The sequence below is a fragment of the Falco biarmicus genome, chromosome 12 (genome assembly GCF_023638135.1).
Source record: "Falco biarmicus isolate bFalBia1 chromosome 12, bFalBia1.pri, whole genome shotgun sequence".
Lineage (NCBI taxonomy): Eukaryota > Metazoa > Chordata > Aves > Falconiformes > Falconidae > Falco > Falco biarmicus.
Genome location: NC_079299.1, coordinates 16,584,349 through 16,610,538, shown reverse-complemented (window position 1 = coordinate 16,610,538; position 26,190 = coordinate 16,584,349). Strand labels below are relative to the sequence as shown.

General features: G+C 38.9%; 1 protein-coding gene across 3 annotated transcripts in view; it reads right to left on the bottom strand.

Moving 5' to 3' along the window:
- Positions 1-26,190, bottom strand: part of PRKCE (protein kinase C epsilon) — a 293,250-nt gene that overhangs the window by 12,189 nt on the left and 254,871 nt on the right. For all 3 annotated transcript variants that reach the window (XM_056357343.1, XM_056357346.1, XM_056357344.1), the window contains 3 exons: positions 18,050-18,188; positions 15,477-15,665; positions 10,311-10,457 (listed from right to left, as the gene is read on the bottom strand). In XM_056357343.1, the coding sequence (XP_056213318.1) occupies positions 10,311-10,457; positions 15,477-15,665; positions 18,050-18,188 (475 nt within the window). The remainder of the gene's footprint in view (positions 1-10,310; positions 10,458-15,476; positions 15,666-18,049; positions 18,189-26,190) is intronic.

Below are 26,190 nucleotides of genomic sequence, written 5' to 3'. Positions count from 1 at the left end.
TATAAACACAATCCTTCAGAGGGTCATAGGCAATCATGATCTTCAACTCCTTCTGTTCCATATGCCACAATTAAGCAAAGGGAATCATTGTTCTGTAGGTCCTTTGCAAACAGAAATATGGCATGCAAATCAAGGAACAAGATCTGCACTTAAGGTTTTTCATAAATATCTAGACTGAATGTTGTTGTCATCCCGCATAATTTCAGCATATGACTCCTGGAGCATGCTGTTGAGAGGACCAGTACAAGGTCTGTGCCTCCACAGTAACAAAATCCCTTGTAACAGCACAGCAGCATAACAGGAAAGCAGCAGTTAATGAAGTGCTAGGATTTCTTACCATTTAAAGACACCTTCCCTGTTCTCCTACTGAAGATAAGTGCCTACATATCATCTGCTTCAGCCCGCCATCTGATATTAGTGCATATGTCAATGGAATTGTTTTCCACTAGTATGCCGAGCTGTGAACACATACATTGACAAATCTTTGCTGCCCATTTTGCATTAACATCCTAGTAAGACACTGGTGTTAACTTTACGCTTGCATTACCATGGTGTACAGCTAATACAAAAAGTTCTGCACAAGAAATAAACCCAAAGACAAATCTGCTCTTACATTCTATGTTCACTGGACTCCAGCTGTGAATGGGACTAGTGACGGACTGCCAGCCTTTGATGAATCTTCACTTTCTTCTGATAAATTCCTCTCCACTGTCTGATAATGAGCTAGGTGTTACTGCTTCTTAAATCACCTGGTGTTTTGCCAATGGCTTCTAATGACATCAGAAACAGGCCCAACCCAGGAATATTATTTATATTAATATAAAATTAAAGTATTTCTGTTTGAATGCTTAAGAATGCACTGTAAGTAATAAGATGATTTCACTTAATGGTTTATTTTCTGAAAATTGCACTGGAGATTAAAGCAGCCAAAAAGCGAAATAGAATTTGTCTTATTCTGAGGAAGTGCTAAAGGAAAGCAGGAACATTTGGGCTGCTTATCACTCCATTCCAATGGGCACCACTTAACAATGTATGTTTAACAGATGGTTAAATGAACCTATATAATTCAGTATGAAAAGATTTTAGTGCTGTAAGACCAGAACTCCACAAAACTAAACAAATACTGCTGGATCTCCAGTACAGAATCAAAAGCAGCATAATAAAAGTTGTTTAATTTATAAATATTTGGAAATCTGCAGTGCTGGGAAGTAGCTTTAAAACTTCTGTAATTCTAGTGTTGTGGCAATCACAGCTAAAACCAGCTGCTGCAAGCACTGGTTCTGAAGAGAAAAAAAAACAAAAAAACAAGACTAACTGAATAAGCAAATTCTGGGAAAACAGAACCTTGTTGATTCAAACAAACAACACTGAAATCCCTTAAAAGTACCAGCTCAGTTACTCTTGATTCCTCTTAAGTTGTGATGCAAACTGCACATATGTTCCTTGAAAACTATATACTGACACTCAGCAAATTTAGTGGTTGTACAAAGTGCCAAGCTAGCTGAAACTTTTGAAATCAAGATCCTTTACTTAGCTGAGGGAAGAGGCAGAAGTTTTACAGACTTTTTTGCCCTGCCCAGCCACATGCTGGACCGATGGGCAAGGGCTACGTTGCAGGTAGTTACGGTAGTGTTGTTCACAACTGGGTACTGCAAGCTCAGCTGAGATCTTGAACTTCATCGTTTGCCAATAGCCAATGCTTCTCAATCAGCCGTGACCTGGCTAACACTTGAACCAGCAGCAGAAAAGTGTAACTTTTAGGAACCAGCTGACATGAAATACTCTAATTCATGATACCTTGTGGCGGGGCAGCATGCAAAGAAAAGTGTTTGACTTTAACTATTATGGCTGTTTGTAACAAAAATGCTGTCCTGAAAGTCCACATTCATTTTTCTTTAGTTTTTCTAAAGGATATATGTTAGCCATTCTGAAAAATATTCTTCCCTGTTTCTAAATTTTTTTTTTTTGTAAACCAGTATTAATCACCATGGTGTCACTCTCAGAAGAAAGCCCACTGTTTTCCTATGCCTGAAATGCCTGAAGCAAGTGGGGAATACATAATGTGCAATGTTTAATAATGGTACATGAGGGTCTGAGGTCTCAAGATCACTCTCCAGTGTTTTGTCTAAGCAGTAACACTTCATGCAAAAGCATGCAGTATAGCCCCTTGCGTGCCCATCTGCTAAATGCTCATTGCCATGCACTGATGACTGAATGGAAATATATTATGAAACTGAAGGGACACCTCAAGGTTATTAGGCCTAAAAATGGACCTACCTTGACATTTTCCCCATATTGAAGGCCTTACCTTAAAGAGGGACATTCACACTGAAGCAAACTTGAAAAGAGAGAACATTTATACAAAAAGAAATTTACTTGGCCTGTAATTTCTTATGTTCCTTTTGGTGCTACTGAATGATACTGCATTTTACAGGGCTTCTTCCCCACAGTGTAAAGGCAAAGTCATAATTCTGCACGTATGATGATACAATCCACTGTCACAAAAAGATAGAGGTGTGCCAAAAACCCCCACCAAAAGTGTGTCATGACTTCCCAACACCAGGTTAAAAATCCCTTCTTAAAAAGAAAAAAAAAAAAAAAAAAAAAAAAAATCTTCGCCTGTTAGCAGTCATGTATGAAAACAAATCTGAGATTACAGAACTTATGTGTCAGGCTAATATAGTTGAAAGTTTTCTCCAGAAACGTGGTCCCTCTTTAAGGATTCCAGCCATATTTCACAGTAAGCAGACGACTGCTGCAGCAATTTAAACGCACACCTCTCTAACTGAACACATTTTTGGGAGCTGTTCAGTGAGGCACCCACCCATGAGGCAGGTGCGGCCTCTGCCCATTTGCCTGTGCAAACAAGCCAGCGGCACACTCTGTAGGTGCTGAATTGTATTTGCTATCCCAGTTTCCAAACACTGTGGGCATCCAGCTTGTCATAAGCCATCGACAAAGTGTTGCCAAAATTTTGCCAGTTTTTCATTCATTTAGGGAAGGGGGGGGAGGGCGGGGAAAATTTCCAGTGCTTGCTTACTCCAGCTGTAACCCACAATCATTGGCTAGGTCTAGATTTTCATATTTGGGAATGATTTTATTTCAAACCTTTGCTGCAGCACAAAACTGAAAGAGGACACATTGCTGGCATCCTTAAGTCAAGACCTAACAAGGGAGTTTAGGTTCACAAGGAAACTGCATACAGACAATGTGGCTCAGATCGTGATAACTAAGGGGGGAGGGACTTTAATAATGGTTTATTATTATCTTAAGAGTTGCTAGAGCTGAGAGAGAGGTGCAAATTACCGTAGGAAATTTGAGACTGAGGATCAAGATGAAATCTGCTAACACTGAGGTCTGGTATACCATAGAACAGTCTTCCAAGGGAAGTGCTACGCATTCAGTCAATTTAAAAGCCAGGCTGATCTTGAGCACTGGGTTTTTAACACTTCTCAGGGATATTTCTTCACTGTCACAGAACTTTGCATTAAGCATCCCCTGAGATCACCACAAAGTGGAAACTGAGGCATGAAAAGATTAGGTGATAAACCCTGGACCACACCACAAGTTTCCAGAAAATCTGGTAGAGGAACTTATGTATCTTGCAATTCTCCGGTTTCTGATTTAACTGCTAGACCAACTCTCTACCCCTGAGAAGTCAGAACTGAAGAAGGAACATACAAATATTCAGAAAACATTCTCAGTGATGTAACAGTAGGAATGGAAGAGACTACAAAACGAAGGGAGTCACAGTAGATTAAATAAATGGGCCAGCAGCAGCTGCTGCTGCTCCATACCGCAAGTTACAATTCTGCAATAGACTGTCTTGTTCATTTTGTTTCTAATGCTCTTGAAGAAAGCGAGCTTTTAAAATGGAAGACCAAGAAATTATGAATGCATAGAGGAAATTAAAATAATGTATTGTTCTGTGAAAGCTGCACGTTCACAGTACATCATCGTAATGTGATTATTTTGTTAACTTCATCTCCATAAAGCTACACTATGAATGGATTGCCACAGGCACTGATAAAGCCATTAGGGATGAAACTTTGGCTTAATTGCTAAAAAGAAATACATATGGCAAACATCTGTTTTACCAGGCTTTGTATTACCCTCTGGCTCAGAGTTCTTCAGTTTTTTCATGTTGAGGACATTTTAGTCAAAGTCTCAAATTTCCCCAACCTTGACATTTACAACAGGCTGGATGAAAATGACAAGTCTGTTTGCATGCACGTTTCAAGGGTTGACAGTAAAAACCCAGCCTGAAAGGACAGGACTGTGCTGTGGTGGGACTGCCCTTGGTGCACAGCACCTAACAGCTTCCTTCAGCTCACAGCTCTTCGCAGCACGTTGTGACCAACAGCATAAGAAACAGGAGCATGATTTTATTGTGCTGGTCTAAGTCTACAATAACTAAGAAGAAATCACTTAGAGGGATGGAACATTTCTCCTTTGAGGAAAAGCTGAGAAAGTTGGGGTTGTTCTGCCTGAAGAAGAAAAGGAGACCTTACCGTGGTCTTTCAATACTTTAAGAGGGCTTATAAGACGGGGACAAACTGTTTAGTAGGACCTGTTGTGATAGGACAAGGGTAAAGGTTTTAAACTAAAAGAGGGCAGACTCAGACTAGATATAAGGAAGAAATTTTTCTTGATGAGGGTAGGGTAGTGAAACACTGACACAGGTTGCTCAGAGAGTGGAAGATGCCCTGTGCCTGGAAACATTCAAGATCAGGCTGGACAGGACTCTAAGCAACCTTATCTAGCTGAAGGTGTCCCTGCTCATTGCAGCGGGGTTGGATTAAATGACCTTAAAAGGTCCCTTCCAACCCAAACTATGCTATGATTCTATGATTCAATTAAATTGATGCTCACATGAGGCTACCACCGATAGTCAAATAAGCAACAAATTTTGGACAGTGATGTTCTTCCATGCCTGGCAAGTATGACTGGGTTATCATGTATCTTTATGCCACTTATGCACACCTCTCTGAGCTTCACTGACTGATGCGAGTGGCATGTTCAGTCTGGAAAGCCTGCAGCTGGCCAGCTGTGCTTTCAGAAATGGCACACAATTTCTTGCAGGGAATCTAATAAGATACGGAGAAGACTGAGGAAAAAGCAAAATACAACAAAATATACCTTTGCTTCACTGTTTCAAATATAAGTTTTGCCAGTAAATAAGCTTCACTGTTTCAAATATGAGCTTTGCCAGTAAATAACAACTTGGCACAATATAAATTTCATCAATACACATTAAAGGTGAAGCAGCAACCTGTTTCAATTGCTGTTTTTAATGCCTATTTTATTATTTGGTATAGGACAGACAGAATCATCCCATCATGTCACTAAACAAGATCTACCACACCTACAATCATACCAATGACTTTGGTAATAAATTAATTTACTGCACCCTTGTTTTCACTTGTAACGTGGCAAATGCATTTTGAAAACTGAAATAAGCAATTCAGCTAAGCCAGGAGCATAAACATGGAAACAAAGAAAGACAGAGAGCAGAGAATCATGGAATACTATCAAGGCCTTTGTGGTCCTTGGGCAATAAATTATGTTGCAAACCACAGCCTGATCTTATGGTTACCGATTAGGGAAATTTCATTCTCCAAACAGGATCAAATTCCAGGAAGGACACATGAGACAAAATATCTCAACGTAGGAACAAAATGCCTCAAAGGGATTTGTGTCTCACAACAGTGGCTGTGGAGAAAAGATATCTGTCTGCACTAAAACTGTACTTATTTCTTGCATATTCAATTACATATTCAGTCTGCATTAAAAGCAGCAGGCAAGAAAAATATTCAGAAAACTTCAAGACAGTCTGTGAAATTAAGAATTGGGTTTGAAGAACAGCAGAAATGATCTTCAAGAGACAGTGTCAAGGTCACTGGAGCTCAGGTGTAACAAATATCCTCTTCATAGCTGTCCAAAAGTTTGCTTGGACGCACCCCAGAACGACTACTCTTTCTATAGTAGCCTAACATTTATAATAGCTCTACATGGAACAAGCCCTCAGTATACAAGCCCTCAGTATGGTAAACCATAATATATATGTGTAAATAATTTTGCCACTGAGAAGCCTCGTAATTCTGGATTTATGAAAGGAAGGGCTGGTAGAAAATATGCATCATAGGAGGTGTCCGCAGTGCATTTTCACCCTTTGTATTCTCTATTCCAAGACATTAAGCTGGAGGAGCAGCCAAAGATCCTTCACAGCAGGTTTCAGGGCCATCCAATCTGCTTCCATTGTCTGTACTTAGCACAACCTGGTGTGGCACTCCTGTCACTGCTTAGCAATCTAAACCTCAGCCATTTGTATGAGTGCTCTGCCCAGGGCACTCTTGCAAGCCTTCAGAAAGTATAGTCTGTTTTTCAAGGACCTTTTAGACTTCAGTAATTTTCATTCCAAGGCTGAAAACAGTTAGGAAAGAAATTTCAGCTTCTAAAACATCACTAGATAATCAAATCATGTACAAACTAGAAGGACACTGATGGTATAGTTCTGGTATAATAAGGAATATATTTGCATCCATCCACAGTGCGAATGAGATTTTAAAAAAACACAGACCTCAAAAGTCTGGCTAATAAACAGCCATGCCGTGTTTCTTCCAAGTCCAGCTGAAAAATTCAGTCTTAAGGCTGGCAGAGCTAAGACTACATACTTGAACAACTGAGAAGCACAAGCCTTACAGCACCATGTAATATAGCTCCTCAGAAAATCTATTATGGCAGAGTAATAATAAAAGGTGACAGAAGAGGAAGAGGGCTGTGCTAAGCAAGGAACTTGCATGTTTTTGGGAGCAGTGGAGTAGTGAGGAGGAACTGAAGCAAGGTGTTTCCACACTAGCACCTCTGTGACCTCCCTTGGCAGATTATTCCATTGTCTGATGGGACCTCAGTGTTTGACGATTTTCTCTAATGACTTTACCTGTTTAGCATCAGCATTTCACATTGCCCAGAGCTCATTCGAATAGATCCTATGGATTTTTTTTTTTAAAGTCTGTATCATATAGTAATTATAAAATTTCCCCCCTTAGTCACCTTAACAGTTGGTCAGAAAATAGATGAATATTTGTGTAAATATATGCATTCTTGCATGAGCAAAATTTTGTATGTGCATGCAAAACCCAATTTGAATGCACAAATGACTATATATGCATTTTATGCTTTTTTTTTCCTACTTACATGTACACTCACGTAACATGCAAGAATGTCTATTTTCTGACTAATAATCTGGCCTCTCTTCTCATAGGTATTTTCACAGAGCTAGGCTCCCCGAACATAAGATTAAAAATATATATTTTTAATCCCCTTTTAATATTACAAGTAACTTTTAAATAATCAACAGTCCTTTATCAATACTGAAAGGTGTTAAAAACCAGAAAACATCCCAAATGCAGGCATTAGTTGTTTTTTCCGTAGTTATTCCATAGCTATGGAACAGTTAAGCTTGTTAATCTGAATCAATGAATCTCAATGCTACACCCACAACTGAATTTAGAGAGAAACTCCCTATCCAGATTTTAAAGCAGACTTTATTTCACTAGTGTTCACTTTCTTCCCTCTTTCCTGTATTTTTCAAACTGAGTGCAATCTCTAGCTTGGCAAGTATACAAAACCATCTTTTCAGTATTTGAAATTTTTTGCCCTAGATTCCTTTACCATTTCTGAAGGTGCATAATTAATAATTAAATTTTATTCAGGTGATCTTCCTCTCCAGCCTACAGATATATCACACTTTACTTTCCAACTAATAAATTGTTCAGTTTTAACAGGACAAGTAAAAATTTCAGTATGATCCTGCCCAAAAATTACAAAACAACAAAATCCAAACAACTGCAAAAGTTATACAGCTGGTAGATCATAAACATAGTGTAAATATGTAAGGTATATCCTTTCTAAGTGTAGCAAAGTTATCAGTAAAAGTTGATAGGACCAGGTTACTGGGGAATACAGTTTAGCAGACTGCGAACATGAAAGTAATAGGGATGCCTGTAACAGACTACACATTACCTGAATTCACCACCATAAAAAACAAGAGTTCAGAAAAAACCCAAGCATACAGAGCTACTAAACTGCAGGAATCAAATTTGGTAGACTAAAGAAAGTTGGCATATATAATATGGAAAGAAGTAGTATGAAAATCTGATGTTACAGAAGCAGCCTGAAGAAAAATGAGAAAAGGTGTAAATAGAGATAAAATCATCCTAACAATTTTTAAAGAGCAAGCAGCTGTCTTGAAAATTATAAAAAGGACTACGCCAAAATAATCTGAAACCACTACTAAAGCTGAAATAGCCAACTAAAATACCATTAAAGAAAGCAGAAAAGGACAAAAGGAACAAAACAACAGAAATTAATAAAATAGGAATGACTTTACAATGTAACAGAAGTGAAATAATTACCAGAATGAGAAAGAAGCTGCACTGAGAAAGTATTTATATCAGCAGTGAATAAAAACATCTCACATACTAAATGCCTCCTGACTTTTAAGAAGTACCACCACAGCAGGAATACTTCGAAAAATAATAAAGGCCTCATAAAAATACGTATTGTCAAAGGGACGGTGCATCTTGACCATGAAAGGAGAACAGCCAATAAACAGACTAGACCTGAGGAATCTGGGTCTTACTAGATGCAGGCATTAAGTAAAAATTACTTTGGAATTGTGCATCCTGATTTGGTAACTGTCTTACTGATGAATACTAAGCAAAGCAACAAAAATTACTGTGAGATGAAAGGCCAAATTTGTTGAAAACAGGCAAAGAGCTACACACACGCGACTCAGCTGAACACCAACTGGGGCTGGCTGTGACCACTGGAGCGCTGTGGAACCTAACTGGAAAGCAGTTAGTTGCAGTATTAAATAGGCTTCAGACAGATACTACATGTGGTTAACTTGGGGTTTACACTTCCTGCAGCAGTGCAGAGACTTGTAGATCAGCTCAGGCACTCGGTGCAGCCTGGTCACACCTCCAGAGCAGAGCGGGGCAACAGGGTAAGGGAGCCAGCATGACCCGCTGGCTGGACCCTTTCCAGGGCAGGGGCTGGCTCAGGCATCCCTCTGCCTGTAGCTACCACATTACGTTTCCATTCTCAAAGAAATACATTAAAAACTTCCTCATACGATAACACTGTATGTTACTATTACTCCTAGAAAGACACTCATAAAGGCAAAATTTCACTTACAGCTGTCAATCTCTTTGGGCTCTTTCTGCATAGCTACAGAGGGTGAGACTTGTCCAAGAGTGGACTCTGAGAAGCTACGTCAGGCTCCAGTTCTGGACAGGCAGCCTCACTGCCACCACCTATGCAGGCAACTTGGGGACATGCATCTCACTGGACTAAAAGTAAATGCATTAAATGCAACAGACATCAATTCTGCAATAACAGAGGGGACTTTTTCACCTCTAAATTTAAGTTAGAATTCAGTGTTGAGCCCAAAGTTGTTTGGTTTTTTTGGTTTGTTTGGTTTGGGTTTGGTTTGTTTTTAAATACCTTTGTAAACTACCTAAATAAAGAAACAAATAAGTATCTTCATCGTATTTACAGGCAAATCAAACATTGTGATTAGAAATGTGCAGAGTCAAAAGACAAAAATCAAAGGATTTATCATAAAATTATTCTCTTATACTGTCCAAGCACAAAATTAACTGCACACATTCCCAGCTGAAAAGCTGACATTTGGTGAACTAAGTATTTTCATCCAGAGGAAGACAAGAATAAGTAAAGTATTTTTGTTTGGCTTTTGTAGTTTCTGCATGTGGAGCTGCTCTTTACATGTTATTGCTACTTTAAAATAGAAATACTTGATTATTACCCAGGAAAATATAAGTACACCAAATTATTTAACCACAATGGCCCAGGAAGCTATTTTTTCGAGTATCTTCAGTTAAAATATTAACCAGAAATTCTTTCCTCTGTCTTTCACTGCAAAATCTAGTGGCCATTGGCAATGCAGGACTGTAGCAGATTTCACACAGAAAATACAGTATATACTCAACTGAAATAAACTCTTCCGATCAAGGTATCTTTAGGAACACAGGAAAATAATTAAAACAGGGCCTTGAACCCTCTCATGGTTTATGTGACTGAACACGGACATCTTCCTGTGCATTAAATCTACTCCTGACACTTACCTTCACAGAAAAAACGTCGAGGCAATCTTTTCAGTGCACTTTTTATGTTACTGTTTCAATCCCCAAATGTTGCATCAGATAATCTCACACCTCAGAAAAGCCAACAACTAGATCTATCAAACCAAGTTTTCTCTGAATGTTACGCAAACTGCTACTTACAATCCGAGGTTTGAAGGGTGGCTTGATTTTCCTTTGTTCTAGAAGAACCCAGTCAATTTCCTTGAAAAACGGATGCTGCTTAATCGCGTCTTCCCCGTTTTGTGATGCCACACAGCCAAGTCGCTTATTGGGGTTTTTTGTCATGAACTACAGGGTTGGAGGAGGGAGAGGAGGAAAAAGTTAAAACATGGATGGCAGTGGCTGGAAACCATTTGCAGTCCAATTACACATTTACAATTCCTAAAACCTAGATTTTAGAGACAGCCTCCTTTCAGAAAGTTATTTTTTCTGTACGAACAACAAGGATGACCCTCTAAATTTCAGAGGTTCCAGGCAAACTAGGAGATTCAGAGACTCTGAAGTGTACGTTTCCTGCAGCAAGCTCTTTCAACTGATTGCTGAGACCTCCTAATTTCATCTGGCTGGGAGTGCTACAGGAACAGATTCTCTTTCAGCACTTCTAGTTCCAGCTTTGGCCAAAAATACTCTAGGAAAGAAAGAAAATATTCAACCCTCCACAGACATTTCCAAATAGATAGTCAGGATAGCTCTTATTTGCTCTATATTAACTATTATTTTGGGGGATAGGGCTTACATATTATGCTTACTGTTGTTTATTTCCTTTGGATATGTAGGTTGCAGAATCATACAGTTCATTCAAGCAGACACATGAAAAGCCATAACCTTCCTACTAATTTCTAGAATTTTATTCTAATACAAGCCAGAAGAGCACCTGGAGCTATGTCAATTGCCCGTGTCCTGTTTCAGGAAATACATGGAGTGATCAGTACCAGCAGAAAGCTTCCCTCATGACATAACTTGTACCTTGCCTTTCATTTTTAGCACACTGTTAGTGGCAGCAACTGGAAGCACCTGGAACTAACTGGTCTTCTCTGGTGTGGCAATTTCTAGACTTCTCACTTTCAAACTCTTACTATTCCTTTCAGCAAAAAGCTGCACAACCGGTGTAAGACATTGATATCAAACGATGGTAGCTGATAATATTTATCCTAATTTTGCGCTGTTATTTCTTCCTTTTATTAGCAATTGCTCTACTTATTCCCCAGTGCATGTCGACATAGAGACCTTGTAATTCAAATACCAACAAATGCAGTTCTTGTACACATCACACACTCATATTATAGAATTACGCCAAACTTAGCCGTACATTTATATGGAGCCATTACTATAACATTTAATCTTTTTAAAAAGTGTACACATGAAACAAAATGTGATAATTGTCCAGTGCCTATTTAACCTAGGTACCACATTATACTATATATCTGTAGAAAAAAGACACCCTTACCAAAAAAATAAATCACTACAATACATACCCTTGCCTTAGTACTCCAGTTATTAGATAAGTAGATACTGAAGCCCTTAAGATGGTTTTAGATAGCTAGATCAACCATCCCCAGGAGAATACCATTGCTATGATTTTAATGATATAACATAGATCAGCGAGGAAATTCTCTCTGGTTTCTGACATACATGCACCACTCCAAAGACAATCCTCTTTGGTCTTGTGTTCAGCTGCTCCACAAGTTCTTTTGCAAGTGGACAAGTCGTATCTAAACTACAGGCCATATTTTCTATGGGCAGGAGAAGCAAAGGTTTTGAAAGGATTACTGTACTTTGGTGAGGTCTCTTGGAAAACCACAAAACACATTCCTACATTCTTCTGCTTTATTTCACCTCCAGGACTGGAGCGAGCAGGCCAGGAACCAGCAGCCACACATTTTGTAGAAACAGAACACTGAAACTACAGGATACGCTTTTTGTACCATATAATCCAGGTATCAAAGAAGTAAAATCTGATCCTAGTATCTGCAATGGTTTATCTTTGTTTTAAGCCAGAGGCAGGGAAAACATCCGAACATGTAATTTTTAAGAAGCCCAGGACATGAATATATGACTAGATAGTACAGTTTAGTACTGTACTTCACAGACTTCATGGAACTTGGAAATGGATGATCGGGGAGAACAAATTTTAAGAATGAATACTTCAACAAACAGAATTAACATAGGCAGATACAATGAAATAATCTCAAACTTCTTAAGTGGACTTTTAGTTCTATAAATTTCATCCTCTGGAATAAATATTGACTTTTTTCAGCTTCTATTTCTGAAGCACAAGCTGAAATGTATTCCCTGTTTATCAACAGCATCAACAATGATGCAACTGTGAGGGCAGAGACAGCTGTTAACTGTACAGTGTTGAAGAGATGGTTGCCAACGGAGCTGACAGCCACAGCCATTAAATGTTGCCTTTTTGTTTTCCCATATTAAGGCAGGAACCTTCTTTTATGAAAAGAGAAGCTTTCTGAGATCAGAGTTCCTACTGACTTAAATGACAACAGGAGACAAAAGGTTGCTGACATAGCCATGCAACTTGGGGCCCAAATCAAGAATCATCAGGCTCCCAAAATTTTGCTTCTTGAAATAAATGGCACAACTTAAAAGCAGTGTTTTGCTTCTGTACCTAGAGATCAGTCACCTGGGTACACAGTGAACACACACTGTAGACACAACCTCTCTCCATTGCTTGCAGAGAAGCACAGAGCTAATTTCAATGAAGAATTGTTTTCCTTACCAGACAGGAAAGAATTTTAAATAGCAATTCCTGTCAACTCACAGAAAGAGGACTACTAAGATCTGTGGGATTTCATGGGATAAGCAATGTGCTGCCTTGTAGTGCTGAGCTGTAAAATTATCCGCCTTAGTGTTTTGTTGGAAATAACAGGAAAACCGTTTCTTCAGAAAATACAAAAACATTGTTGCTTAATACAAGAGAATGTCTTCTTATTAAACTTTCCTTATATGCTGTTTGGAGGAGTGTAAAAATACACAGGTTCTAAAGAATAAAACCCATGTCTCAAAGCACAATGTGAGGAAACGAAGTGTTTCAAAGTTAATCCCTTGCTACCAGTCAGCAGTAAAATACATAGACGCCTCTTTCTTTCCTCTGTTTTTCCTGTTCTTCACTTAACAGAATGTGGACAAGAATCAGATGAAGAACACAAGTTTCAAGTATGTTTTACACCATAGCTGCACAGGCAGCAGGTTGCTAAGTATAAGGAATCGTTTTCTTTTTATGGTGTAAACTGGCACAGCTCCATTAAATTATATCAATCTGTGCCAACTAAAATCTTGCCCAATAAGGAATGCTCTACTATTATCGTGCAATCCTATTTAATGGATGCAATTCTCTTTTTAAGGTTTATAATGGCATTAAGGATTAACTTTAGACAGAAAGATGTAAAAGAAGTGCTACAACTACAGCAAAATACAAACCACCACGCCTACTATCAAAATGTAGACCCAGGAAAACAGCCTCATGAAAATTTATAGCGAAGTCAGCTTTAGAAGTAATTAGAGGATTTAACACCCTTGCACTTACAGTCACAAAAGTACACAGCTCACATCTGCAGCCCAGTTCTGTGTCTGCATTTGTGTGGCTAATGAATGACATGTATAACACAAACAGATATCTCACTTCTTGCACGACCAATGAGATAACATAGGCTCTGACTGTCAAATCTGTTTCTCCCTTTTCTCTGTGAAATAAATACCTTCTCCTAATAGTTACAATGGCTCTTACACTACACACTTAGCCAAGAGTTAAACTCTTCCCCTCCAACAAATGTTTCTGTGATTGAGAATAACAGAAAGATCAGTTAATATAGATTCACTGAAGAAGCCTGTGGATGACAAAGGAACACAGATCTTACAGACTGTGAAACCAAAACATTACCGAAAATCTCTTGGACTTCAGTGAAATTCAGATGCAGACATGAACATTGACAACAACCCTTTCTCTACGACATGCCAAAAAAAATACCCTGAATCCTAGATATCAGCCTGAATTCTACAGCTCAAGTCCATACATTTTAATTGCTGAACTGAAAATAGTTGAAAGGTCTGGAAACAAAAATTGATGCATGAAAGTATGATGTCAGCTAATAAAAAGTCATCAGAGACCTATCTGGGGGGAGACAGGAGAATGTGTGCAAAGGTCAGCATTAAATCCTCCATGTTCTCACTACACTGAATGGAACAAAAGAGATACTCCAGCAAACATTTCTGAGAGGTTTGACTTCGACTTCTGCTTTTAATCATCTGCTAGAGCACCTCCCTCTCTCAGCTAGAATGAGCCTGAAGATATTTTCATTAAGAGATCAAGATGAACATTTCTGCCGAAAGTGTTACCTGTCCACTGGTGTTAAAAGCAGAATTTTTCAAGTTTTGTATAAAATTTCAAAATGTAACCCTGTATGAAGATCTCTGCAGGACTTTACCAGCTGCCCTCTTAATTGAAAGTCTCCCTTACTTTACTGCAGATGCTGAAAGAAAAATAGATGTGGAAAGGTAGAAATTTTCCACTTTCAAAGAAGATGGAAAAGTGGAATAAAAACCTATGGGGATTGGCATACTGCTTCTGTTTTGTTTTACTTTTTATGTTCGGATGATACTAGTACAGAAAAAAGAATTTATGTCAGTGTCATATTAATGAAGTAAACCTGATTTCGGAAAGGCAGTCTGAAAACTGAAGTTGCCCAGTAACACATTTTGACTGATCAAAAAAATTGTGGCATTTGGTGACTCACATTTCTGTCAAGTCACTGAAAACCACCAATCAGGGCAGAAACAATTACACCAGAGTAAGACTGCTTTTCAGTCTTGTCTATGTGAACTATAAAATAGAATATGCAACTGCAAATAAAGGGCTTTCAACCTATCTTGATGATAGGGAAAGAAAGGCAGAGAAACAAGAAATTTTTTAAGTGGGTTAAATAAAAACATTGTTTCTTTAATTATGTAGTGCTTCCCCCACTAGTGAACATGCAGCATATAAAGTGCCAAAGTGATAGCACAGTTCTAGTTGGTTGGGTTTTCCCTGAAACATGAATCTGCAGTACACAGATTTATACAGTGTACAACTGCGTGGAATACAAACATTCTGTTCCTTTCCCACAAGCGGTGTAATTTATCCCAGGCCCCATTATCCTAACAGTGGCACTCTGAACTGTGCTTGAACTCCCAGCGGTGACTGCTCTCAACAACTTTCAGCAAATTCAATTTTAATCAAGTAACCGCCCCCCCCCCCCAAAAAAAAAAAACCCAACCCAGGAAGAGGACGAGGAAATCGAGTAATGGAAGACTCACTGCTTTTAAAATGCTGACGGCTTCTTTACTGAGCCAGACTGGATACAAGACATCATCGTGGAGGATGGATTCAAAGAGATCGTCTTCATTGTCAGCTTCAAAGGGGGGTTGCCCAGCCATCATTTCGTACATGAGAACACCCAGAGCCCACCAGTCTACTGATGGGCCGTATTCTAACTCCTGGAGGATCTGGTACAGAAAAAGAGATTGGATTGAATAGACAAGTTAGATAAAACTCTTGGCTGCACACTTGCTGTTTCAACATAATACACCCCTTCTTTCCAACAGCGCCTAAGCAGGACTAAATCCCACACTGATTTCAGCAACAGCAGGCAGGCATGGTTTCCTACCCAGGCAATTTGCACTAAACACAGCTAAGTGTCAATGCATAGTTGTTCTCAGAAGTACTGACTGAATTTATCAGTCCCCTGAGTAAAAGAGTATGCCCATGAGCAAGAGAGCTGTATATCCTTCCAAACTGTTTAAAGCAGGTCACGCTATAGGGGGGAAAAAAGATCACATATACAAAACAGATTGGTGGAAAATGTGAAACATTTCCTTGTTTCTATCTTGAACAAAACAAACTGAACCAGCTTGTAATGCTGCATGGCGCTCATCAGAGAGATTTATTCTAGTCCTTTAGGTAGGGCTGAAGGAAGCCAAAAGCATTTTTGTTCAAGTTCTTTTTACAGCATTAAAACGCTGTATAATGCATGGCTGTAGTACTCACTTTAATTTCCCTCGCTTTCAGAAAAACTGGCTACCACTCCACAACTTTTCATGTGGCACAAATTCAACATTGTAGCAAGTAAATTTAAGTGGGGAGTGGAAGGTTAGCATGATGGAGTTTTATTGTACTACCTGGTGTTACAGAACTAGTGTCGTACAAGTTTAGTTCCTGGCTACTTTTCACTGAGAAGCTTGTAGTTTGGCTGCAAAGTTTCAGCATGACAGGGGACTGGGAAAAGTAGAGTGGGCAACTGTCTAAGCTGTCTGCCTTAAAATGAGTTAGAATGGCAACAACTCCACCACCCCCTTAAACAACACTAGCGCTACAGTCAGAAGACATGTGAGCTCAGTGCTGTATTTGGGGATCATGACCAACATAAAACCAAATTCAGTCTTAACATAAAACCAAAAATGAGTTAACATTGAATACAGAGGTCTGGATCCCAGCCAGATTCTTAGTTGAATGGATATTACATTTTATAGACTTTAATTACAGAAATTTATACTCTTCAAAAATGCACTTTTCAAGTGTTCTGGGCACTCTTGCAACTCAGGTATTGCTAAAGAACAGAAAATTGAAACATACCACCACGATGCAAGAGAAATAGAAACAGGAGATAAACTTCTGCAATTAAGACGACAAAACGGAAGCCTGAGTTACTGACTTCAGTGAGAACAGGATTCCACGTAAGAGTTCCCCGGATCTTATTATTGCTTTTTTTTCACTAAAAATTTCCAAAGCATTTGTCAAAGGACTCAATTAATACCCTGAATCAGAACAGAATTCATATGAAACCAAAACCATCACACTGGTATTTATTTTCTTTTAAACACTGTAATACTTTTCAAACTCTGTAAGACACACATTTATATCATGATGGTTTGAATATGATTCACACCTTATCACTTGCGCTACCAAAGCTTGACAGCCATGAACACTAACAATAAAGTTTTCTAATTTATCTTCTCTAACAAATAATAAACTAACATTTTTCCCTGCTGCAAATTTATGGTTGATGAAAGACAAAGCAATGACACTTTTACATTAAATCAGCACACTGAATCTTCAGCCAGAAGATGCACAGGTTACTAACTAAACTGAGCAAAGTCTGCCTAGAAGACTAACTGTACAATACCAATTCATTTTAGGCACTTGGAAATCCATCTCATAATATTACAACTTAGGCTATGTAAAACCTGCGTGATTCTCAGCCATTTCTTTTACTCAATGAATGGCTTGAAATTACTTTGGGTGTTGCCAATGGATATGCAGCATACATATGGAAATTTTCTACCTTTCTATGCAAGTCTATATTTGCTGTTCATCCATATGATGAGAAATACCACAAACACAGTATCTTTCACTCACAGATACTTTAAAGAATGGAAAAAAATTATATTCCCACAGGGACACTAGGCAAAATGACACCAAACATATGGTCTCTTCCATATGAATGTGCCCTTCTAAGTCTCATGAAAAATTAAAAAAAAATAAATTTTAACTACTAAAGACCAGTGCTGGCAGTACTCAGTTGCGTCTAACACCTTAAAGGCTAGTAAGTGCTTTCACAATAATGCCAAGTCAGAGATGAGTGTATGGAGAAGAATACTGTTAATTCAGGAAACAAATAATAGAAAAAAACATGCTTTGTCACTTCTATCAATGTGAAACACTGCTTGTGAGCAGTAATCAATTTCTGCAAGATTACCTAGGCAAAACTACACCACAGCCTAGTTTGCATCTTCTACTGTTTTCATCTACATGCACAAAGTATCTAAGATTACACATGTAACAGTCTGGTGAACGATAATATCCGTATTCTTAGTACAGTGCAAAAAAATACCTCCGGAGCTATATAGTCAGGTGTGCCACAAAAGGTTGTGGTGGTCACTCCATTCAGAATCCCTTCTTTGCACATCCCAAAGTCAGCCAGTTTACAGTGGCCTTCTGCATCCAGAAGAATATTGTCCAGTTTCAGGTCCCTGAAATAGAAAGGCCGAAAATTAAATCAACTCTCAAATTTTGATCACGTACTCTTGAATTTAATCATAAAAACACGGAATATGACAAATAGATGGTTTCACAAACACCACTGAGAAACCATTCTTCACGTGTGCATGAAAAGTTGGAAGCAGTCACTAAACAGGTCACCTAGTTAAAGGCAATAAGGAAGCAGGCAATGACAAGCATTTTGCAAGACCAGACCTTTACTCCCTGTTTAGCTGCATGAAAACACAGTTGTATTCAAGACAGCATGGAAAATGTTTGGAAAAGAGCTCAGTCTTGTTTGCTACGAATCTAACTTTCTATGTGAAATAGGTCAACAACGTCTTATGAAACCCTTCTCAATTTCTGCATTAGCACAAAGTAAGGCGTACCAATTAATCTATACTCTGTCATATGGGTTGAATTAATAGGCATTTTCAGACTTGGATTATTTTGAATTGGATTCTTAATGCATACCAGCAATTCAAAGTTCAGATTGCAATGAGAGGGATGAAAACCAACAGTTCTCATCTTTGGGAGCATTCTTTTCTGCAGTTTAAACCTGCTCAAAAATAATCTCACAGGAATATTTTGCATTCATTGTTAAACAACACATCTTAGCAGCTGTCTCTGTCTCTCCATTGTACAAATGTCTTTGTGTCAAAACCACACAATTCTTTGGTTATTAAACTGGGTGAGGTTAAAAACAGGTTGAGAAAGGGATATCCACCTTTCCTGTCTTGCCCTCTGTACATTTTCTAAATATACCATTATGGTCATTGCATGTTCCAACACAATGGATGCTAGGTACTGTTTAAGTTACCTGCCACTTGCTTTAGACTAAACTACAAAAGCCTCTAGAAAGTCAGTGCGTAAAAGAACCCTCACTTGCATGAAAAGACACCCCAATTAAAAACATTTTATCATGTATAATTAATAAACCAAGCATAAAACAAAGGAAACACCCCCCCCACACACACTTTTATTGCATGGATCATTTTATGTTTATACTCCTGTCTAGGCTTTAGGTACCTCTGCCATGTATTAAAAATACACAGTAATAAATGAAGGCATTGTATGTATGAATGCATACAAAGGTGAGAATCAAAAGCAGAACACATGTCTTTGGGTGAATTTGTAGTAACTTTCTGATCAGAACTTTTTTCCTAGAATAATTAGAAAAAAATCCAATAGGTAGAACTGAAAAAAAAGTGTGTAGGCAAGTTCTAAATGAGATAGAGGAACAAAATCCCATGCTGGCCTCTGTAAAACAAATTGCACCCCAAAAGCTTACAAAAAGATACAGGTTTTTTTGCAAAAGTCCTTTATGCCACCAAATTCCACCTGAGTGAGGAATGAGAAGCCTTCACCTTAGTCTGAAGATTTCTTTTGGAGAAACGTCTCCCTATCAGACACCAGACTTTGGAATTGCAGGTGCTGCAACATGGTGGAAGCTTTCACACACATTAAATGATTAAACAACCCTTCCAAGGCTGCATTATGTTAAGGGGTTTTGTGGACATGTCCAAGGCTACAGTAAGCTGGGATTTTCCCAGAAATGCTCTTTTCTCCCTATCAGCCAAATTTCAGTAGCTAGATTTTATTATTTTTTTCTTTTGACACTTTTTCAAAATTTTCAAATATGCTGGCCCACATTTAACATATTTCTTAGGCATGCACACAGGACAACGTAAAAATCAGGTATCTCTGGCACACAGTGGACTTAGTACTCAAGGTCTGCATAATCATTGGACATTTGTGCAGTAAATCAGACACTTCTTACAAAGAGGTTTGTGCATGTACAAGAAGTCTGACATGGCAAAACAAAGTCAGATTTACCTGACTAACAGTAAATCCACTGTCTCCCACACAAACTAGCTTTACCAGATATGCTTTATGTAGCTGAAGCATATACTGGCTGTAGAAATGCTTGTTGCAAGCAATATGACCTACACCAGACTTGGCTATCTCCAGATCAGTTATGCTGCTCTTGTAGGTCCTCAGCTGGTCACCCATGTAAGGTCCCTTGAAGCAGACTACATGTTTTATCATTTCTTAAGGTCATCCTTTTAATGAGTTCCTAAATAACCCAAGATCCAGCTGGCTACAAAATAATCCCCTACATCTAACCATTTAACCCCTCAAATAACCACCTTTTCCCATCTCTGGAAAGTGATTTGCAAGAATTGTCCAACACCAATGCAAGGGCAGATATCAGCAGCTTTATTCCCCCAAGAAAGTCAAATAAACAAAATAAAGATTCCTGCTCCAAACATCATGTGCACTCCCAAAACTGCTGTTCCCATGAATTACAAGTGTTACAATCAAAAGACCTCCATTAAGACAAGACTGTAATATAAAGTACAATGTGATCAAGGAGAACAATAGGACAAAGCTCTTGCAGATGGAAGAAGGAAATAAGCTTGTAGCTGTTGCTTTTAACCTTCCAAATGCTATCTTGAATGTGCCTAAGCTAAAGAAGAATACAAGCTATATTTCAAAAAGTCAAGATGTTCAGATAAAGAAATCAAAGTATAATTATATTTGATGTAATCTTGGAACCACTTTCAGCCACCATCTCAACAGACTGTTAAGAAGATCATAATACAAATCATTATGACAGGAACAGATGAAATTGAAGAGGCTGCTCAGAATTATGGAGTGGTTTGGGCTGGAAGGGACCTTAAAGATCATCTAGTTCCAACACCCCTGCCGTGGGCAGAGACACATTCCACTAGACCAGGTTGTTCCAAGCCCCATCCAACTTGGCCTTGAACACTTCCAGGGATGGGGCATCCACAGATTCTCTGCACAACCTGTTCCTGTGCCTCACCACCCTCACAGTAAAGAGTTTCCTCCTTATTATATCAAATCTAAATCTACCGTCTTCCAGTTCAAAGCCATCACCCCTTGTCCTGTCGCCACATGCCCTTGTACAAAGTCCCTCCCCACTTTGCTGCAGGCCCCTTTAGGCACTGGAAGGCTGCAGTAAGGTGTCCCCGGAGCCTTCTCTTCTCCAGGCTGAACAACCCCAACTCTCTCAGCCTGTCTTCAGAGGAGAGGTGCTTTGGCCCTCTGACCATCTTCATGGTCCTCTTCTGGACTCACTCCAACAAGTTCCATGTCCTTATGTTGGAGGCCCCAGAGCTGAACGCAGTACTGCAGGTGGAGTCTCATGAGAGCAGACTAGAGAGGGGGAGTCACCTCCCTTGTCCTGCTGGCCACACTTCTTTTGATGCAGCCCAGACATGGTTGGCTTTCTGGGCTGCAGGAGCACATTGCCAGGCCACATTGAGCTTTTTGTACACCAGCACCCCCAAGTCCTTCTCCTCAGGGCTGCTCTCAATCCATTCTCCACCCAGCATGTATTGCTTGGGATTGCCCTCACGCACATGCAGGACCTTGCACTTGGCCTTGTTGAACTTCTTGAGAAGTTTAATACCAGTAGATTTTTATTATCACAAAGCGCATCATAGTTTCAAAAAGAAATTTGGAAGAGGCTAAAACAACAGCAGCATGGCTCCCATTAACATACAGATGGGAGGTTAAGAGGTAAGCTGGGAGTCTGCCAAAGTTCCAAATTCATAGCTAGCCCACAAGATTATCATAGTCCAGAAAAGTACTTGCATTGAAAGCCATTCAAAACCATTATTTCAATTTAAAGTTGCCAGATTTAAAAAAATAAAAGAACAACAAAAATCTGAACAAGAAACCCCACAAAAAAAAAACCCCTAATTATGCAAGTTTGGACAAAGAAACCTTAGTTAGCTAAATAAATGCAAGAGAATAGGTCATGTGCTATTTAGCACCTCACAGGAAAAAAAACAAAACAAAACAACCCCAAACCTAAACCAAAACAGACAGTGATGAGGAAACAAATGAAAAAGTAACAGAAAGAGAGTTGTCAAGGAAGGTTGTCTTTTCAGAGCAACAGTGTCACTGGAAAAACCCTATAAGTTTTAGTTTAAGACCCATTATCTCCCCAGAACTGTTCTAAGAAACAGCCAGTTCTCCTACATCTCAAAAAGCTATCACTATCTGGAATGTAAATTAATTGTCTGTACATAACGATCCATTCTGATCCATTTCGTGTTTTATTTGGTTCCTGGTATTAGCGCCAGTTGTCTACCTCTAAATCAGAGCACACCAAATAATAAGTGTCCAATAGCTCAATGACAAAGGTCTATTAAATCCTTCTTTTTCTCATTTTGCATTCCTTTTGTAGGAACTAAGAAAGTCATCTGTGTCTGACAAAATGAGTTCCTACAACCTGAGTAATTACATGCAACTGCGAACAACCCAACCACAAGCCAGGAAAGTGCCCAGATCACTTGAATGCAGTAATGCTACATTAAGCTATTTCTCTCCTTTGTTTGTTTGCCAAGGCACTTTGTAAAGTCAGTTCAGTTGACTTGAGCAGTCAATTGCATAAAAATGTTTTGGTTTTTTGTTTGGTTTTTTAAAATATTTTTTTTCCTCTTTCTCAGAGAGCTTGGAACAGAAATTTAAGCCTTGGTTTCTATTTCTGGATACCTGCCAGCATCACAATCACCTCAGAAGCTGGAATGATTGGCAGGATCTCAAGAAAGGATCAGGATTATAACAGAAAGGTTTGTGCAAGTCAGAACAGCAGGTAACCTGTGAGAAAACTTCCTCTACGCTCATTCCTTCCTCCACCCACCAGTGCCATGAGACCCTGACTGCCCTGGCTTCCTACAAATGCTCAGTGGATGAGGACGTCGCAGGACTGGGTTCTTACAGCCTGACTCCCAACAGCCGTGATAACAGTGAGATAACCACCTTGTATGCGTGGCCCTGTGTGTCACACATGTCATTTCGATAACAGATTATTTTTGTGTTGAAAGTAAGGCAATTAAACAGTCAAAATGGGTTTTGACCAGTAAAATCAGAAAGTCTGCCAAACATTACTAACAGTAGCCTTTGAACATGGTAAACATTAGTGACTAAATAAATTTATATTTGAAGAACAAGATCAAGTAGCTGAGAAACATGATCACAAGCTGGTTTAAGCAATCACTTTACAATGAAATATATCCACAGCATCTGCTTCCACTCTAACTGTTGAATGAGCAACAAAACTACAAAGCAATCACATTTCACAGTGTGGGTTAGAATGAGGCATAATAATTATCTACAAATAACAACACTGGAAGCAAGAATATTTCTTTATAGGATGAAAGTTCAGTGAAGGACTGTACCTTACTAAACATCTATAGAACATCAAAGAGGAAAGATTCACAAGCAACACAAGTCTAAAGTACGTAGCTATGGAACAACCATTTTATTTTGGTGGCTTTCCACTGCAATAAACCCTTTCAATAGTGTATTTGAAACCATTACCATTGTTCCCCTGCCTGGGAAAATCACATCCTCTCTGCAGGCTTTAAATAGACAAGCTGTTCACAGAAGAAACCACAGAAGATAAAAAGGAAACTTTCCCCAACAACATAGAAAACCATCAGAATCATTCCCTAGTTACTCCAGTTATTGAAATTCATAACTGAAGGTAATATGTTTATTATATCAATTAGCAATTTCAACAAGATTAATTTTCTCCCTGATTTAATTAAGGTAAGACTTCCATATTCCTAGAATCACTTTCTAACTTACTCAGTGACATCCAAATTGCTTTTGAGATAAAGACGCTCACCTGAAACAACAAGTCTCTCCTGTACCCAGCACAGATTTATTCTTTACTATATTTTTAGTTAAAGTTGCATTTTCAACATGAGTTGCAATCACAAGCAGTAAATATCACAGAACTTGGATCATTTGCAGCACACTCTGAAATTGCATTTTCTGGAAGACTGATAAATTCACCAAAATCTTTTTGTTTCTTCAAAACCATTGGTGTCCTCAATTTATCAATAATGAATGTACTAGGTTACAGTCTAAACAAGATGGTCATATATGGAACTGGTCAGAAAACAAAAAGAAATGTCAACAATTTTAATATCCTGATGTTAGCTTCTTTAGTGATTAGCTTTCACCAACTTAATCTGTTTCAATACCTAAACTACAGGACAGATACATTAGGACTGTACTCCACTAGTGGATTATTTTGTTGCTTTATTTTAGACACAACACACTAGCAAGGCTTTTTGCCCACCCCCCTGCAACAGATCAGAGATAAATGGGAAAATCAAAAATGTAACTTCTAAGAAAACATAAACTAATAATTTTTTCCCATTTGAAAAAATGTACGGAAAAGAAGGAGCCCATACTTTCTGATGTTACTGTGCATAAATATGCTGTAACAGCAGTGTAATTCAATGTTTCTACCAGTTGATGTGACCTCCCTTGCCCATGGAGTAAGGACATGCACTGGACTGTTCATGCTTATAAGTGGATTCATGACAGTAGGGCAGTTCTTGTTATCAGGGAGGAGCAGGGGGAAACCTGAGTGAGACCAATGGCGAGAAAAAGATGGTTCTGCTGCTTTTGTTTTTGTAGAAGATCTCAGGAAGTTTTGCCTGTGTTTATGTGTAAATCTTGGAATTTCTCTGCTTTAATTTTATGTTGGCCCATTAAATAATTGTTTGACTTATGATACACATTTTCTTTGTCACTGTTACAGGACTTGATATCATCAAAGAATGAAGACATTGTCTATCACAAAAACTATAGCAGAGCCATACTCAGCAACAGACAGAAAAACCTGCTGCACAGATTTGAAAACCGCTGGTTTTCAGCAGTGCTATGTTTGGAATAAAGCGAATCCACCTCATACTGGTGTGTATCAGTATGTATAATGGCTAGAGGCTCATGAATTAAGAGCACAGACTTGGTTTCAAATAAAGCCAGAGCTACTATAGCTACTTTTAATCGAAGAAAACAGTGATAGTTCAGACAGCAGGGTAAACTTTAATGGGAAGCGCTGACTTTTAATGTGACCATAGTGACACTGTCAGGCATGTTTATTTTTAAAAACACACACGTTTACTTTCCTTCGATAACACAACATCCATCACCATGCCTGTTGCACAAATATCTTGTGGACTAGGGGGGTGGCAGAGATGGGAGAAGGGATGTAGCAAAAGGCAGTTTGCTCTCTACCCACCAAGGACATCAGAAGGAGATAAACACACAATTACTATCTGTGGCTTTGCAAACCCTAGCTGTTACAAGGCAAAAGTATGGCTTGCACAATGTATAACATCACCTGCTCCAGCAATGTCTACCACTGAGAGAACTTTCAGGTCAGCAAGGTCCTGAGACGGAAAAGGTGGCTGCATGTTCATTATGTGGCCCTAACTATTTACTGAAGTCTTAATGACGTATTGAACAAAGGTTTAATATTCATTTCCAGTAGCTTAAGGAAACCAATGAGTTTTCTGGTAGCATAAAAACATTTTCTATAAAATAATTTCCATTTATGGCTTTTTAATGGCTTTGACCAGAACTTTATTACAATTGTCGGTAGCAGTGTAGGACATTACAGTGCCTGATCTGCTTATCTCGCTATGCGAAGTTTCCTTAAAATAATGTGCAGACAAATAAATATATCACACTTAACAGCTCTCCTTTGTGTGGCTTTTCCTTTCTTATTATTTCCACGTTTTTATTTGTGAACATAAGTGAAACGCGTACAAGTTCAAATATGCGTTATGTAAAACATTCTCAAAAACTGGGTAAGCACAGAGGGAAGCGTTTTGTATTTATTTTTCAAGAGAGGTTTGCTCTTTACATTCGCATCACACTGCTTTATAAACCTCATCCTTCCATGACCCCTACCTGGGAATGCAACGATTTTTCCATGTCCTGAGGCAGGCATGGGATGTAGCACTACAGCTGTGCCTCCTGACTTACCCTGCTTATGTGCTTTGTGCTGGATCCCAGTGGCAGCTCTGCCTTCCCACCGCCTGCAGCTTTTGCCCCAGCCGTCACAAATGGAGCTGCCTTCATATTAGGCCTATTGTCCAGGACAAACAATCTGCCTCAGAAACTTGCAGCTAAACTAGACAGCAAATGATTTTC